Here is a 17,161-nt window from a genome sequence, read left to right on the forward strand (position 1 = left end):
TAAATAGACAATAGGAAGCATGGAAATGATGCTGCCAGTGGACACGTACCATAAGGGCCACCTTACTTATATTGTCAGCACAGATACTTACAGGTACTAATTAACTATTAGTTCACTTACTACTACCAACACTCTGCATCCATGCCTGTGTCTTTAGTTACTGTCCGAAGCTCTCGGGACTTCATGGGTTTCCTGCTCCAGGCTCGCAGGGTGGAGGGTGCCGGAGGCAGGGCTGGAGTTGGAGCTGAGGTCAGGTCTACGAGAGTGGGCCAGGTGCTGGTGGGTGGCTCCTGGACCACCGTTCCCCCTGGTACTCACACCCTGCGCTGCCTCTTGGAGGGCGACACCCTTACACACTCTGACAAACAGCTAAAGAGAAACCTGTCGTTTGTGTGGAGGGCTCCTGATGCACCCATGGGAGACATCAGGTTCTAGTAAGTATGAGCCTAGCATTTGCAAGTTCAGGGTTGCAAATAACCACCATCATATCTTATAGTTAAATATGTACGAAAATTCCCGGGTTCAGACGACAAATTTGTGACGAGAAGAGTTGAAACGTGCTCATCTTGCAATGCGCCGGTCTGCAGCGTTCTGAAACCTGCCAGTTAACACCGATGCGACGAGCCGGCGTATCATCTTCATAGCAACAACTCCCTGTACGTCCAACTTTTCAGGCTTTTTTGTAGCTGGATATATCATTTGTGTCAAAGGTGCCCTGGCACACGTATTTCATTACTTTGTGGTAATGTCTGAAGGTCTTCCATGGACTCTGAAACATTTTTTGTGGAAAAAATGCCTTGGTTACCTTGTTTCAAGCCATTCTAGCGCGGTATAGAAAGCCTGCAGGAATACACAGCTCGATTTGTGCCAGTTATCATTAATATTCAACAAGCTAAGCTGCTTGACTCCGATTGGCTTACAGCTAGCCAATGAGAGCCTGGCTATCAGCATCCTTTACCCAGCCCAACTGGGCGAGCTCATGAATAGTAATGAGCTCAGGCAGTATGATGTCAGACTGACCAGCTTTTGTGATTGGTCTGATTTCTCTGATTATTTCTTTTCAGTGGCTAGAGCTGACAGAGGAGGTAGGAGTTAATTTTCACATTCACTACATAACAAAAACACGTATGGACCTGACATTTAAAAAAATACAAGTAAAAATGGTTTTGTGTGGCATGGCACCTTTAAAATATGAATGAGGACAGTGATAGTGAGATACTTGCTACAGTTGCATGTCTAGTGGCGATAAAACGGCAAAAATTACATTTTAGTTCTCCGATTCACTGCTTTGTTCTAAAAACAGCTATCTTCAGCTACTTTCTAGCTCGCTCGACCATATACCATGCTGTCAAAAACTCTTTCATTTTGACTAGTTGACGGTTTGTAGCTGACTTGACCAGCTGACTTCGCTATTGGCTGTTTAAACAGGTGATGTCCCTCATTACGCTCTAAAACCAGCCACTGGCGACTTGACCAGCTGAGTCGCTATTGGCTGTTTAAACAGGTGACTGGTTGACCAGCTGAGTCGCTGCGACACCATCAGCCGACTGAGACGAGCTGAGACGGGCTGGTTCAGGTTTGGCTCGTTGCAAATCTTTTATCTGAAATGGGCTTTAGACAAGTACTGGGAATGCACATAATATCGTAATGTGAATATTTGGTTTATTATATACATAGCTTCTCTTTGTCATTGCAGCATCACGGTGGTACGGTCCTACTTTGTGTACTGGGCAGGTATAGAGTCTGCAGTGGTGCGTGATGGGAGTCGCAGACCTTGGAGTGGGAATAACATCACAGGGGTGGATGGCGCAAATTCAATTTTTGCACTACATGAAGATGAAGTTACTGCTCTGCCAGGTATGCAACTTGTACAATGCTGAATGTATTAATAGGCTAAAGACAGCTGTGTGCCTCTATGTTTACCCCCAGGTTCAGTAAGAAGTTGTCTGTGGTCTAAATTTTATAGAATAAGTCATAAGATGCAACTCAAGGCCAAAGCAAAACACAAATTGCATCCTGCAAGCATCTTTTGGTCTCTCTATCCACACATCAACATAACAAATACCTTGCTCTTCTCTTCCCTTGTTGCCTCACAGCTCTCGGAGCTCACAGAGCATCAAATAAACAAAAAAACAAGACAGACCGCCCTGCTACTAGCCTAGGGCCCCCTACACCCACAAGCAGTGGAACCGAAAGCTACAAATCTCAGGAAACACTAACAGAAGTCACTGGTCCAGTCTTGGAGATGAACAGCTCTGCGACTTTGGCATCCGTTGTAGTTGACCACCTGACAAATCAGGCCGACAATAAGAGGAACAGCCCTACAACTTTAGGATCTCTTCAAAATGCTACCAAAGGCAGTGAGACTGAATATACTGAAACTTCAAGATCCCTTTCAGGTGCGACTGAAGAGGCAGGCACTGACATAGTAAGCTTTGTTACTCATACCGAGGACCTTTTGTCGTTCAACCACCTTCTACCCATGGCCTCTTCCTCCTCAGCTAATGCTAGAGAAGTGGAATCTACTACCACTCTTTTGCCAAACACCACAGTGCAAAACTCAACCAGTCCTCTTTCTCAGTCATTCCTGCGCCACTCCCTCACTTCCCTTCCCCCTTTGAAGGATAGTGAGATTGAAAGAAACTTCCAGGATCCAAAACTGCCGACTGTTCTTGAAACAAATGACACAACATTAAATCCTAAAACAATCACCACAGCTATACCGTCCACCAATCACAGCTTCCACAATACAAATCCCCCAAGACCCACATCTCAGAATCCAAAAGGATTGATGCAGGCCCAAACTAACTCAGTCAAGTTTTTGACACAGAGTAACTCATCACAGCCCTGGAGGAGTAGCCCAACCAAGTCCCAAATTAGTCTAATCAAGGATGAAATGGGTAGCCAGCATGTGCCCCAGCCCCAGAAACCTCACCTAAAGCCTTTCCTCCGATCCCAAACATCTTCACCCAAGCCTTTTCTTCAGGTTCAAACTTCTCCATCCAAACCTCTCCTCCAGTTCCATACTGGTACAAGTCAGACATTTCCTTTCTCTCAGGCATCTTCATCTAAGCCCTTTTCAAAGATCCAAACCTTTTCACCAAAGCGCTTTCTCCTATCCAAGATTCCTACCCTTCAGTCCCACACAACTTCATCCCTCCAACCCATTCCCAACAAACTCATGAGCAGCTTACCCAATGAAAATAGTCCATCTGGACCCAAAACCAGACCAAGGCAAACAACTTCACCTCACCCTCAGCTTCAAACAACTGCATCTCTGAGCAGGCCTTCTCAACATCAACCTTTGAGCAGTGTTCCCCAAACTATCCCAAGTCAAACTCAGGGTCAAGCTACCTTCTTTGCTCAGACAGAGAAGTCCAGTTCTTACACACCACCTGAGGCTTTGAGCATCTCCCCACAACCATTGCCCCAGCCCCTTTCCCAAACTGGTGCTCCACAGGCACATACCTTTGGGTGGAAGCAAACTCAATCGTCAGTAACTCCTCGATCGGTCAACCCTCTCTCCTTCACAACAAGGTTTTACCCATCCTTTACAATGGATGAGGGTAAAGAGGCCAAAGATTTCCAGACTCCAGTCAAAACCATGAGCCCAATCTTTGAATCCAGTCCTTCAACCACCACTTATCCTTCTCTTTCAGTGTCTACACTTCATTCTTCATCCATTTCTTCCAGCCACACTTTGTCTGCCTCTTCCCTTGGTCACTCTACCACTCCTCCTTATTCCTCCGGCGGTTCAACCCTGGTATTCGTACAAACTTCTCACACTCATGGCTCTTTGTCATCTTCTCTCTCTTCCTCCTCCATGAAGAACCAACCCAAAACAGCCCCAGCCCTTTCTGCTCTACCCTCTCCTTCCCCGATCTCCATTCCCATTCATTTTCCCTCTGTCCAACCTTCCTCTACTTCCCCTACGCCATCCTCCTTTACCTCTTCTACCACACCCTCCTCAAACAATCCATCACCAGCTCCCTTGTTTTTCTCAGTCCCTTTATCTACTTCTTCCTCATCTCCTTTTACCTCCTCCCAATCCATCACAGGTTCAACCGTTTCCTTGTCCTCATTTTCCACCATCTCCCCAACCCTCTCCTCCTCTTCCTCAATTGCCACATCAACCTCTTCCCCTTTACCTCGCCTTTCCTCATCCATCTCTACATCTTCATCCTCCTCAAACTTGTCTTTCACATCTTCTTCGTCTTCAGTATCCTCCCAGTCTACCTCCCCTCACCCAGGACCCTCTCCAGCTCCCTTTCGCTCTCTCTACAAGCCTCTCGCATCCACCCCCTCCCCTGTGCCTTCTCAACAACTCACGCGAGGTCAAAGGTTGCCAATCCAGAACCACATTGCATCATCTAATCCTGACCCCGGCCTTGATTTACCAACGTCAAGAACAGTGGTTCACCCAAACCCTGAACCCCATCCAAGTCTTGACCCAACTTTCAAACAAAATCTCGACAATGAGTTGAAACCAAACCTTCCCAACACTGATACTAAACCCAAACCAGCCTCCCATCCCTCTGCGCCTCCAGACAAGGAAGGGAAGTATCCAGACATTATCCCCAGACTCAGTGCCTGGGAGCTGGGCATGCTGCTGGGCTGCTCAGCTGGCTTGGGCATGGTGCTGGTGGTTGGAATAAGGTACATGTACCGTCAGGCCTGTGGCAAACAGACAGAGGTGACACTGAGCGACAGGGAGAGCGAGTATGGGAGAAGAGAGAGAGGGCTACTCCATGTCCAGGAGTGTGGAGATTTGGTCAGAGTCCGGAGAATCAGAGAGAACAGTTTTGTACTTCTGGCAGAGTACGATATACTGGCGTCACCTGGAGACTGAAGGCTGCCTACATAAATAGTTTTAGATACTATCTATATAATTGACTTTAAGTCAGAGATATTGTCAGGGCAGAAATAGTCATGCTGAGTAAGGTGCCCTTTAGTAACATTAGATTCTACTGAAATAGTGTAGCATTGGGTTACTGAAAAATACAAATATACAAAGTTACCTTGATTACTGGCAGCTAGTTAACCTAGTGTGCCTTTCACAATTAGCTTCTAAGCCAAGCTAGCTAACAGCATTATAAAATCAAGAACATCATAGTCATACATGAGTGAAACAAGGTTGTTTCTACGTACTTTTGCCCCAGTAGCATTGCTGCTTAATGATGTTTGTCAGTCCGTTTGTCGTTGAGGCCCAGAGCGAGATTTCTTGTCAGCTTCAGGCCAGATCGCCTTGCAATTTGTGGTGTTTGTCCACAGAGGAAACTTTTGTTTAGCGCCACAATCCGGTTAAAATGTCTCCAACTAATTTTTGGTGCCTGCAATTTATAATAATAATTTCACTTATCAGATTGTCATGAAATTAGCTTTAGGTATTCATGATCCTTGGAGGAATCATATTTGATTTTACGTCTAGCACTACGCACAGATAGCCTGGGTAAATTAACCTTTCCCGTCAGCCAGGCTAACGCACAGACACAGTTTGGTGAAATCTACTGAGCACATTCATGCTGTCTGGGAGATAAACCCTTTCTATTTTGGACTGAATGAGTTTTCGACTAGAGGCTACCTTAGGCCAAAATATAAATGTTACACTTTTAGCTGCACCATCAATGCTCTACATCAAAATTATTAGCATGTAGTTTGTTTCACCCACTTTCACACTGCAGAGTGTAGTCACTGCAGCCTCCAGGGACCATTTGCAGGTTAGGAGGAGTATTCATCTTGTCCAAAAAGCTAACTTGTGCTCAAGAAAATGTTCTTGGCTAAATATTTCTCACTCCAGAGATTTCTGTCTCCAACATGTTTAAAGAATAAAAACTGCTTCCTGTTGGAAAGAAGGATATTTACAGACAAGGCTAGGACGACATACACCATTTGGTGGACACGTTTTTGTTTTAGCGTGCAGCAGAAAGATGAATAGAAACTGTTAGTGACACAACGGCTGAAAATTCCAGCTTTATATTTGTATGATTAGACATCGTATTTGTATGAATGCAGGATTTGCATGCTGACCAATGGTCAATCACCAAGATGAAACTAATACTTCATCTATTTGTAAATTGTCATGTTGTCATATGGATGTAGTTATAATAATAAAGTATATTTTTTAGTATTAATCATGGTTTATTTCTTGATTTTAGCTCTTGTATTGTGAGCTTTCATGGACAGCAGTGCTGGCTGCTTAGTCATTTTAAAAACTTGGGACTGGATGTGTGTTAGAAGGCCTCTAGGCTTTGTTGGCAGGACTTTCACAGTCTTAGTGGATTATTACTTCATCCAAACAAGGTGACAGAACAGCCATCTGTCCAAAAAAGATGGGTCAGTGAAATAAAATTCCCTGAGTGTTTCTCCCCCATTTGATCAGACAACAAATACAAGAGTTTATTCCATTTTTTTCTGAATCTAAATTGCCCTCGAGAAGGAACACTGCCTTATTGTGATATAGAGGAGCATGAGTTAGACCCAAGGGGTGTTAAAACTTTAAGAGTAAGTAAGAAAAACTAATTCCAGCTACTGTAATCTCTGGAGATGCTGATTTTTAGAGTCTATGATGATAAAGCCAATAAATATGTGGCCCATTTAACAGCACATAAATATAGCACAGCACATATTGATATCATTTTGAAAACATTCCCTATACACACACTGTCCTTCGATTCCTCTACTGATAAATTCAGCGGCAAAACAATCCCGATGTTCATTATGAACTTAATTTTTTTTATATTCATTGAATCCCCCAACAAACATGATCATTTTAAAAGTTTGTAGGTTTATTTCCATATTCTTTTTTTAATGTAAACAAGTTGAAGAACACACTCATACATATCCTGCTCAATACATTTCTTCCCAAAATATACTACGGGTAAAACAATCACACTGTAAACAGCCAGAGGCTGACTGTTAATTTGACTTTTACTGGACGACCAATAAAAAGGCATTTGTGTGCTGATGAGGCTTCACTGACCGCCACAGTAACAGTCGCGGACTTCAGCTCGTTAGAGATGTGTAAATCTCGACCATCTAGGCTGAAAACGCTGGTTGTCTCTCGATCAAATCAGAAACATTCTCTCAGTCAAGTTAACACTAACAACGGAGGTTTCCGTTGAAGAAAATGTTCCTTTTAATACAAATAAATAGGCTTTTGTTTCTTGTGTGTACCACGAAAGGTGACCAGGGATACAACAATAAGATTGAGGTGTCTTTCATCGTCTAATGTTCCACATCTACATTTGGGAAGATGCGACAGTAAGGGATCCCTCCACCCACCAGCACCACCAAGGGTGTTGAATTACAACGTACAGACTCCACCGCAACCCCGCAAATTTCAAACCCAACTAAGGGGGCAGCAGCGTTTCCAAATGTCTCCGTTTTAGGGGCTCGGAAATGCGGCAAAAGTGTGGACCCGAGACGTAAACATAGCAAAAGATATTCCTTTTCAAACCAAAACATAGTGCAGATGTAGCCTCAGTAGGGTAAAATGGAAACTCAGGCAACAACCCTCTACTGTAGGCAAAATTAATTATACCTGAGATGTCGTAGGCATGCCTCTGATTGGCTTACCGAGATATTCTTACAGTACCCTTACCAATGTCACTTCTCAAACCTAAACCTAACCAACTGGGTCTAAGAACTTTCTAGAGACCAGTCAGTTTAAGATGATATGGTCTCACAGTAAAACCTAGCTTAGAATGGGCACAACTTTCACACAGAGGAATTGGAGCCAGGAATGTGAGAATCTATTAGGAGCATCGGCAATAAAAGGTGCAGTTTAAGAGTAAAACTTGTGTGCTGAAATAGATGTCTCATGCTGTGTAAGCACAAAAAGAGTTTAAAAGGTATTCATTCTGATGTACATGTTTGTTCATCCTTGGGTAGACGTGTCTGTATGCTCATGGTTGTCCCAGTGTCATGAAAGTTTGTTCACTGTTTGAATAAAGCTGCACTTGATTTGTAATCATCGGACTGGTCGTCATCTTTGAGGTCTCCCAACATCATTTCTGAATCATCACCCGATATCACCGGGTAGTAGCCAATCAGAGGCAGAGTAGGGCAAGCTCATGACTTCCTAGGAAAACCATTTTGGCCTAAATTTTTCGCCTTGCTAGTGGCATAGCTACGTGGATGACAATGTTGGTCTGTTGGTTGGTCCACCACTTTGATCCAGACTGAAATATCTCAACAACTTCTGGATGATTGCCATGGGATTTGGTTCAGATATTCATGGTGCCCAGAGGATAAAGCCCAAATACTTTGGTGGTCCCCTGACCTTTCCTCTAGTGACACCAGTGGGTCAAAGTTTTTACAAACATTCATGGTTGTCACATCTCAATAGTCTCGCTTTGCCAGACCTTCCTCCACAGTGCTGCGGAGGAAGGTCTGGCTAGTCCACACATTATTCAGGGATGGGAGAAAAACGTGGTCTGGTTTATTGGCATTTCTTTAAACCAATCACAATCGTCTTAGGCGGTGCTAAGCTCCGCACGGTGCCTCTGCAAAATAGCCTCGGGAAGGAACTTGTCTTGGTGGAACACGTGTACGTTCAAAAGTAGTTTTAGTCGTGCAACAGAAAACTAAGATTGGACAGATAGTCTAGCTAGCTGTCTGGATTTACCCTGCAGAGATCTGATGGGCAGTTAACCATAGTCCTCACAAATCAGCCGGAGGTTAGAACGCCAACACAGAGACAGAGGAAGGGGACGGACATCGGCGAGAGGACATGCATCCGGCGAGATATCCAGCGCAAAAAACACTTCCGGGGACACAACTGGCAGTTGATTTGAATCGCGAGAGATATGTAAAATTGGCAAACTTGTTTATTTCTGTTGTCATTTTCACCGTTACTGTAACGTTTAAAAGGTGCCCTGCCACACAAAACTTTTTTATTTGCATTTTTTTAAATCTGTGAGGTCCATATGTGTGTTTGTGTTATGTTGTGAATGTGAAAATGAACTGCTACCTCTTCTGTCAGCTCTAGACACTGGACAGAAATAAGAGGAGAAATCAGACCAATCACAAAAGCTGGTCAGTCTGACATCATGGTGCCTGAGCTCATTACTATTCATGAGCTCGCCCAGTTGGGCCGGGTAAAGGATTCTGACAGCCAGGCTCTCATTGGCTGGCTGTTAGCCAATCAGATTCAAACAGCTTAGCTTGTTGAATATTAAATGAGAACTGGCATAAATCGAGCTTAGTCTTCCTGCAGGCTTTCTATACCGCGCTAGAATGGCTTGAAACAAGGTAACCAAGGTTACAGAGTCCATGGTAGACCTTCAGACATCACCACAAAGTCATGAAATACGTGTGGCAGGGCACCTTTAAAGATATATAGTTAAACACGGAGGTCTGACAATAGCCGACGTTTCTGCTTACTTTATGTACTATGTTGCTTTGCTAGCGTCTTTGAGAGGAACAGCAACATCTCTCCACCGGTTGGACTGACTGCTAGTTTGGGTGCCGTCATTTTCATAATCTCTATTATCGGCCAAAAAATGAACACCGGAAATGAGGGTACAGCTCTCTAGACCTCGTAAACACAGGCAAGCTGTCGTCAGTCATTGTTTTCATCAGAGAGTGGTGATAGTAGTCAAGAGCCTTTTTTAACATCGAAGGAAGGGGACTACAGATGAGAAATAGCCTTTTGGCTAATTCTGGCTTTTTTAACCCATGGGAAATCATGCGTTTTATTAATTTGCGCTGTCCCAAGAAGGATCGTTGTTGTCGTTACTCACTGAATGGAAGAAAATGCGATGGCTAGTAATAAGAAGATACTGGCGTTGTCAGCGCCGGTTTTCTCGTGCACGGATTCGCTAGTCAAGGGCTAGCACTCAAAGTGAGTCCGACTGCCCACTGGCCGATTCAACAAGTCAAATCGGCCAAAATGAACAGACTCGAGTCACCGACCTCGCCAGACTGTCCGACGGCTGATAATCGGGTTGGTGTGCCCAACAGGTAAACTAGCGCTCCAAGCTAACGTTAGTCAAAGTGTTGACATATAAAAGCATCAAACAGGCTTTTTAGATGAAGGAGATGAGAGTACATCCAGTTGTTCTTTGTGCTCGTTTCCTCTGCGCTTTTAAATTGTATGTACACGGTATGTACACTGTATGTAGACGAGTTTTTCTATCCAGAAGTTTTTGTAAACAAATATTGTGATTGTGTCTGCTGGATGGATTGCCGTGAAGTTTGGTTTAGACATTCATGTTCCCCCCTTTAGGATGAACTGTTAATACCTTTGGGGATTCTCTGGCTTTTCATCTGGCGCCATCATCTGGTCAAAATATGTATTCGTCCAATACTTTGTTCTATGAGGAAATACCTTCAAAAGTAACGACATTGTGTTTTGTGCTAATTAGCAAATGTTAGCACGCTGACAAAACAATGTACTGTAGATCACGGTTATACCTGCTAAACGTTAGCTTGTAGCACGGCCATTATGACCACTGTGAGATTAGGGTTGGTGATTAATATGATAACAGCAAACATCACCTCATCACTCAGCCAGAATAGGGTACCATTCAGGGTTCAACAATAAGGGTTTAATGCCGGGTGGTCCCGGGGTAACTAAGACGCCACATCGGGCAAGTAAATACAACAACTTACTCGTTGGGGCATCATCGTATCTTAAATCACGTTATCGTTCTCTAGCCCCCCTTCGGAGAATGCTTGTGGAATGATTTGACCTGAATGTGCTGTTGGCCAATCACTGATTTAGTGCTTTTTAAAGTTTTCAAATTTGTTTTTTTAAGGTTCTTTCCGCTTTTTCCATTATTTTTTTCAGCGTTTGTTTTTTATGATAATTTTTGGGGCATTTTAGCCTTTAATAGACAGGACAGCTGTAGACAGGAAAGGGGGGAGAGAGGTAGCCTCGTGAGACTGTCCTGATCTGGCGAGCTTCAGTTTTCTACTCGCAGATCAGTCTTGCATGATGAGATGAGCGTAGCTATCGCAGCAAGTTTTATCCGAATTAGAAAGTATTCCTTCATTAAAAGAAGAGCAAAAAAAAAAACTGGAGGCTTTTCTCTGTGGTTTCGGCAAGAGTTTGACCTGATTGGTTGATTTGGCCCGGTGATAGACGGATGGTTTATCCAATCAGCTAACCAGGATTTTTGCCCCTTCCCATAAGTTCTCCAACGGAAAGTTCCCAGATGGATATGCCGAGCAAATGCGAAGTCATTTGGAGTCAGGTTAACCGTTTTTTTATTACACTTTTGACATGTTTTTCAAGCTTGTTCTTAAATGTTTTTTTTCCTTACATTTCTACAAAAAAAATAAAATGTGTATACCACCAAATAAAAATTGACTTTGGGAAAGTAGAATTAGTTTTCACTTGCCCGACCAGACTTAACGTTGAACCCTGATCTACATACAGATGTATTTGGTCCATTAATCGTAACTTCTGCCTCCTTATTGGTCCGAGTTAAAGATGTCCTATACGAGGTGAACCGGTAACGAAGGAGACAGGTAGGCTATTTCACCACGACAAACACGTAAAAACAGTGGAAGTGAATATGTAAATAATGCAAGAAAAGGAGGTGTAAAGAATCTGCAGAGATCCAGGAAAGATTGTGACGAATTAGACTGCCTACCTTGCAACGTTTCGGACAGATCGTTTGTTAAAATCAGCACCATCCACTCACCACAGGACTGCCTCATGTCAACAAACTCAAAAGGTTACTTTCAGTGACAGAAATCAAAACAGATGTCGTTATTAGACTGTATATTAAATGTCAGAAAATCCAGCATTTGTTCGATTCTATCGAGAACATAAATGGAGCAACTGTCCCAAGTTTTCTGGCAGTAACAGCTAGAAGAAAGATAAGAAAATACAAAAAGTAGAAAATAGCAAGAAAAACTGAAGTAAAAAGAGAGAATGGTCCCAGTAACTCCGCCCCTTCCTGTTTCTGCTGAGAGTTTTTCAAATCAAGAAGCACAATTTGTCTTCTTTTTGCAGGACTTTTTTGGGGGTATTTCATATAAAAATAAAACTTGTACTTTTGCTTCTTTTAAATATAAAAGAATATATATATATAATATAATATATATATGACAGAGTTTTTTTGTTGTCTTAGAAAGAAGTCAAAGCGACAGGTGGGCCATGTCTCCTCCGCCGCGCTGAGGTCTCTGTTGTTTGTTCGTAATAAGGCACGAATTACTGTATCCTTCCACCGCAGTCCTCCATCACAGCAAAAGAAACACACACACACACAGATATGCTTGTGCAGAACCATCGAAACATTTCATCCTCGTCAGACGGGCTGAAGAGTTGACAGTTTCACCATCTGAACAGAGAGAAGAGAAAATGAGATTCAGATAAACGATAAAAAAGGAAAGCGAGGCTACGTTTACTGTAAATCGCTACGTTCTGGCTTTTAAGTAGAGGTCGACCGATAGTGGATTTTACCGATGCCGATAGCTAGGTTGGGCCGTGTTTGCCGATAACCGATTAATCGACCGATAGTATTAAGAATTGATACTGGATAAAAACAAACATGACACTCCAAGTAAAACAGTGCTGAACTTTATTATAAAAAAAAAGAACTGTATTGAACCATGAAAACATGCTAAATAAAATAAATATATAAATATTGAAGTCTATAAAAGACAATCATTCAAAACAGCTGTTGTGTTCTCCGTGCAGCGCGCAGTAACACGTGTCGAAAATCAACAACCTGAGGCATCAGCAGACCCTTCTCAGCTCTCGCGTACTGGATTTTTGCCGATAACGATAGTTCCACCAATCAACTATCGGTGCCGATTAATCGTCAAAACCGATTAATCGGCAAAACCTCTAATTTTTAAGTGTTAACGTTTTGAGCCGAAAGAGATCTCCGTGCAAACTTGAGCTCCAAGTAGAAGAACTAATCTCCGTTTAAACTAACACGCCCCAAACCAAAATATCTCATCATCATTCTGGTATACCGGGCATCAACAGGAGGCAGCTCGGAGGCTCTGCGCGCTGCTGGTAGTTGTCATGGTAACATCGGTAGCTTTAAGTCTCGGAGAACGATACGTCGTGACCGATGAGAGCCAATCAGGACGGAGAAACGTTGGCGACCGTGTCGGTGTTTCCAAATGTCTGCGGATTAGGGGGTCGGAAACGCCAGAGCAGGGGGGAATGAGAGGGGGAGACGCCAGAGAAGGGGGGAATGAGAGGGGGAGACGCCAGAGAAGGGGGGGAATGAGAGGGGAGACGCCAGAGAAGGGGGAATGAGAGGGGGAGACGCCAGAGAAGGGGGGAATGAGAGGGGGGAATGAGAGGGGGAGACGCCAGAGCAGGGGGGAATGAGAGGGGGAGACGCCAGAGCAGGGGGGAATGAGAGGGGGAGACGCCAGAGAAGGGGGGAATGAGAGGGGAGACGCCAGAGAAGGGGGGAATGAGAGGGGGAGACGCCAGAGAAGGGGGAATGAGAGGGGGAGACGCCAGAGAAGGGGGGAAATGAGAGGGGAGACGCCAGAGAAGGGGGGAAATGAGAGGGGAGACGCCAGAGAAGGGGGAAATGAGAGGGGAGACGCCAGAGAAGGGGGGGAAATGAGAGGGGAGACGCCAGAGAAGGGGGAATGAGAGGGGAGACGCCAGAGAAGGGGGGAAATGAGAGGGGAGACGCCAGAGAAGGGGGAAATGAGAGGGGAGACGCCAGAGAAGGGGGAAATGAGAGGGGAGACGCCAGAGAAGGGGGGGGGGAAGAGGGGGAGACGCCAGAGAAGGGGGGGAATGAGAGGGGAGAGACGCAGAGAAGGGGGGAATGAGAGGGGAGACGCCAGAGAAGGGGGAAATGAGAGGGGAGACGCCAGAGAAGGGGGAATGAGAGGGGGAGACGAGAAGGGGGGAATGAGAGGGGAGACGCCAGAGAAGGGGGGGAAATGAGAGGGGAGACGCCAGAGAAGGGGGGAATGAGAGGGGGAGACGCCAGAGAAGGGGGGAAATGAGAGGGGAGACGCCAGAGAAGGGGGGGGAATGAGAGGGGAGACGCCAGAGAAGGGGGAAATGAGAGGGGAGACGCCAGAGCAGGGGGGAAATGAGAGGGGAGACGCCAGAGAAGGGGGAAATGAGAGGGGAGACGCCAGAGAAGGGGGGGGAATGAGAGGGGAGACGCCAGAGAAGGGGGGGAAATGAGAGGGGAGACGCCAGAGAAGGGGGGAATGAGGGGGGAGACGCCAGAATGGGGGAAGAGGGGAGACGCCAGAGAAGGGGGGAAATGAGAGGGGAGACGCCAGAGAAGGGGGGAATGAGAGGGGAGACGCCAGAGCAGGGGGGAATGAGAGGGGAGACGCCAGAGCAGGGGGAGAGGGGAGACGCCAGAGAAGGGGGGAATGAGAGGGGGAGACGCCAGAGAAGGGGGAATGAGAGGGGGAGACGCCAGAGCAGGGGGAATGAGAGGGGGAGACGCCAGAGAAGGGGGGAATGAGAGGGGGAGACGCCAGAGAAGGGGGGGAATGAGAGGGGGAGACGCCAGAGCAGGGGGGAATGAGAGGGGGAGACGCCAGAGCAGGGGGAATGAGAGGGGGAGACGCCAGAGAAGGGGGGGAATGAGAGGGGAAACCAGAGCAGGGGGGAATGAGAGGGGAGACGCCAGAGCAGGGGAATGAGAGGGGGAGACGCCAGAGAAGGGGGGAATGAGGGGGAGACGCCAGAGCAGGGGGAATGAGAGGGGGAGACGCCAGAGAAGGGGGGGAAATGAGAGGGGAAACGCCAGAGAAGGGGGGGAATGAGAGGGGGAGACGCCAGAGAAGGGGGGGAATGAGAGGGGGAGACGCCAGAGAAGGGGGGAATGAGAGGGGAGACGCCAGAGAAGGGGGGGAATGAGAGGGGAGACGCCAGAGAAGGGGGGAAATGAGAGGGGAGACGCCAGAGAAGGGGGAATGAGAGGGGAGACGCCAGAGAAGGGGGGGAAATGAGAGGGGAGACGCCAGAGAAGGGGGAATGAGAGGGGGAGACGCCAGAGAAGGGGGGGGAAATGAGAGGGGGAGACGCCAGAGCAGGGGGGGAAATGAGAGGGGGAGACGCCAGAGCAGGGGGGAATGAGAGGGGGAGACGCCAGAGCAGGGGGGAATGAGAGGGGGAGACGCCAGAGCAGGGGGGGAATGAGAGGGGGAGACGCCAGAGAAGGGGGGAATGAGAGGGGGAGACGCCAGAGCAGGGGGGAATGAGAGGGGGAGACGCCAGAGAAGGGGGGAATGAGAGGGGGAGACGCCAGAGAAGGGGGGAATGAGAGGGGGAGACGCCAGAGAAGGGGGGAATGAGAGGGGGAGACGCCAGAGAAGGGGGGGGAATGAGAGGGGGAGACGCCAGAGCAGGGGGGAATGAGAGGGGGAGACGCCAGAGAAGGGGGGGAAATGAGAGGGGGAGACGCCAGAGAAGGGGGGAATGAGAGGGGGAGACGCCAGAGCAGGGGGGAAATGAGAGGGGAGACGCCAGAGAAGGGGGGAATGAGAGGGGGAGACGCCAGAGCAGGGGGAATGAGAGGGGGAGACGCCAGAGCAGGGGGGAAATGAGAGGGGGAGACGCCAGAGAAGGGGGAATGAGAGGGGAGACGCCAGAGCAGGGGAAATGAGAGGGGAGACGCCAGAGCAGGGGGGAATGAGAGGGGAGACGCCAGAGCAGGGGAATGAGAGGGGAGACGCCAGAGAAGGGGAATGAGAGGGGAGACGCCAGAGCAGGGGGAATGAGAGGGGAGACGCCAGAGAAGGGGGGAATGAGAGGGGGAGACGCCAGAGCAGGGGGAATGAGAGGGGAGACGCCAGAGCAGGGGGGGAATGAGAGGGGAGACGCCAGAGAAGGGGGAATGAGAGGGGGAGACGCCAGAGCAGGGGGGAAATGAGAGGGGAGACGCCAGAGCAGGGGGGGAAATGAGGGGGGAGACGCCAGAGAAGGGGGGGAATGAGAGGGGGAGACGCCAGAGCAGGGGGGGAAATGAGAGGGGAGACGCCAGAGAAGGGGGGAATGAGAGGGGGAGACGCCAGAGCAGGGGGGAAATGAGAGGGGGAGACGCCAGAGCAGGGGGGAATGAGAGGGGGAGACGCCAGAGCAGGGGGGAATGAGAGGGGGAGACGCCAGAGCAGGGGGGAATGAGAGGGGGAGACGCCAGAGAAGGGGGGAATGAGAGGGGGAGACGCCAGAGCAGGGGGAATGAGAGGGGGAGACGCCAGAGAAGGGGGAATGAGAGGGGGAGACGCCAGAGAAGGGGGGAATGAGAGGGGGAGACGCCAGAGAAGGGGGGAATGAGAGGGGGAGACGCCAGAGAAGGGGGGAATGAGAGGGGGAGACGCCAGAGCAGGGGGGAATGAGAGGGGGAGACGCCAGAGAAGGGGGGAATGAGAGGGGGAGACGCCAGAGAAGGGGAATGAGAGGGGAGACGCCAGAGCAGGGGGGAATGAGAGGGGGAGACGCCAGAGAAGGGGGGAAATGAGAGGGGAGACGCCAGAGCAGGGGGAATGAGAGGGGGAGACGCCAGAGCAGGGGGGAATGAGAGGGGAGACGCCAGAGAAGGGGGGAATGAGAGGGGGAGACGCCAGAGCAGGGGGAATGAGAGGGGGAGACGCCAGAGCAGGGGGGAATGAGAGGGGGAGACGCCAGAGCAGGGGGAATGAGAGGGGGAAACGCACCAAATATATTAGTTTTTAAACCAAAACGTAGCGATGTAAATGTAGCCTGTGTGAGGAGTTGTAGAACGTGTGTGTGAGTCTCTGTGTAATGAGGTATTTCCCAACAAGCGAATAAATTAATAGTATTATATAGTATATTATTTTTATATATATATTATTATTATTATTATTATTATTATGTAGTATAGTAAAATAAACAAAAGTAGCCTGAGAGAAAGCTACAAACAGTGTGAGTTTTCAAAAGGAAGTCTGGTGAGTGAAATCCACCACCAACACCAAAATCAAACAAGGCTTTCCCCCAGAAACACAGAAGTAACAAAAAATAAAATAAAAGCCGGCTGACAGAGTTAAACAATGAACATGTACCTCCCGTTTACTCAGGGATGTTTTCAGCTCGTAGCGTCTGTCAACGTTAAGACAAACAACAAATCCTGTTAGCGCAGTGCTGTAAGACGAGATCTTAAACATGCCATAGAAATAAGTTAACCCCCATTTCTGTGATGGTTTCTGTCATATATCAAAGACAAAGCTAAACGTTAGCTTC

At 47.3% G+C, this 17,161-nt stretch overlaps 1 protein-coding gene across 4 annotated transcripts in view; it reads right to left on the reverse strand.

Annotated features, from left to right (window-relative positions):
• Window positions 1-11,716: 11,716 nt before the first annotated feature.
• Window positions 11,717-17,161, reverse strand: part of slc10a7 (solute carrier family 10 member 7) — a 30,138-nt gene continuing 24,693 nt past the window's right edge. For 2 of the 4 annotated variants that reach the window (XM_028564131.1, XM_028564129.1), the window contains one exon: window positions 11,717-12,293. Coding sequence is in view for 2 of the 4 variants with exons in the window: in XM_028564129.1 (XP_028419930.1) it covers window positions 12,261-12,293 (33 nt within the window). In the remaining 2 variants the exon portion in view is untranslated. Of the gene's footprint in view, window positions 12,294-16,983; window positions 17,021-17,161 lie in introns of all 4 variants that reach the window. The other 2 variants (XM_028564130.1, XR_003690922.1) reach the window with 2 other exon arrangements.

Source organism: Perca flavescens, chromosome 19, assembly GCF_004354835.1.
Source record: "Perca flavescens isolate YP-PL-M2 chromosome 19, PFLA_1.0, whole genome shotgun sequence".
Classification (NCBI taxonomy): Eukaryota; Metazoa; Chordata; class Actinopteri; order Perciformes; family Percidae; genus Perca; species Perca flavescens.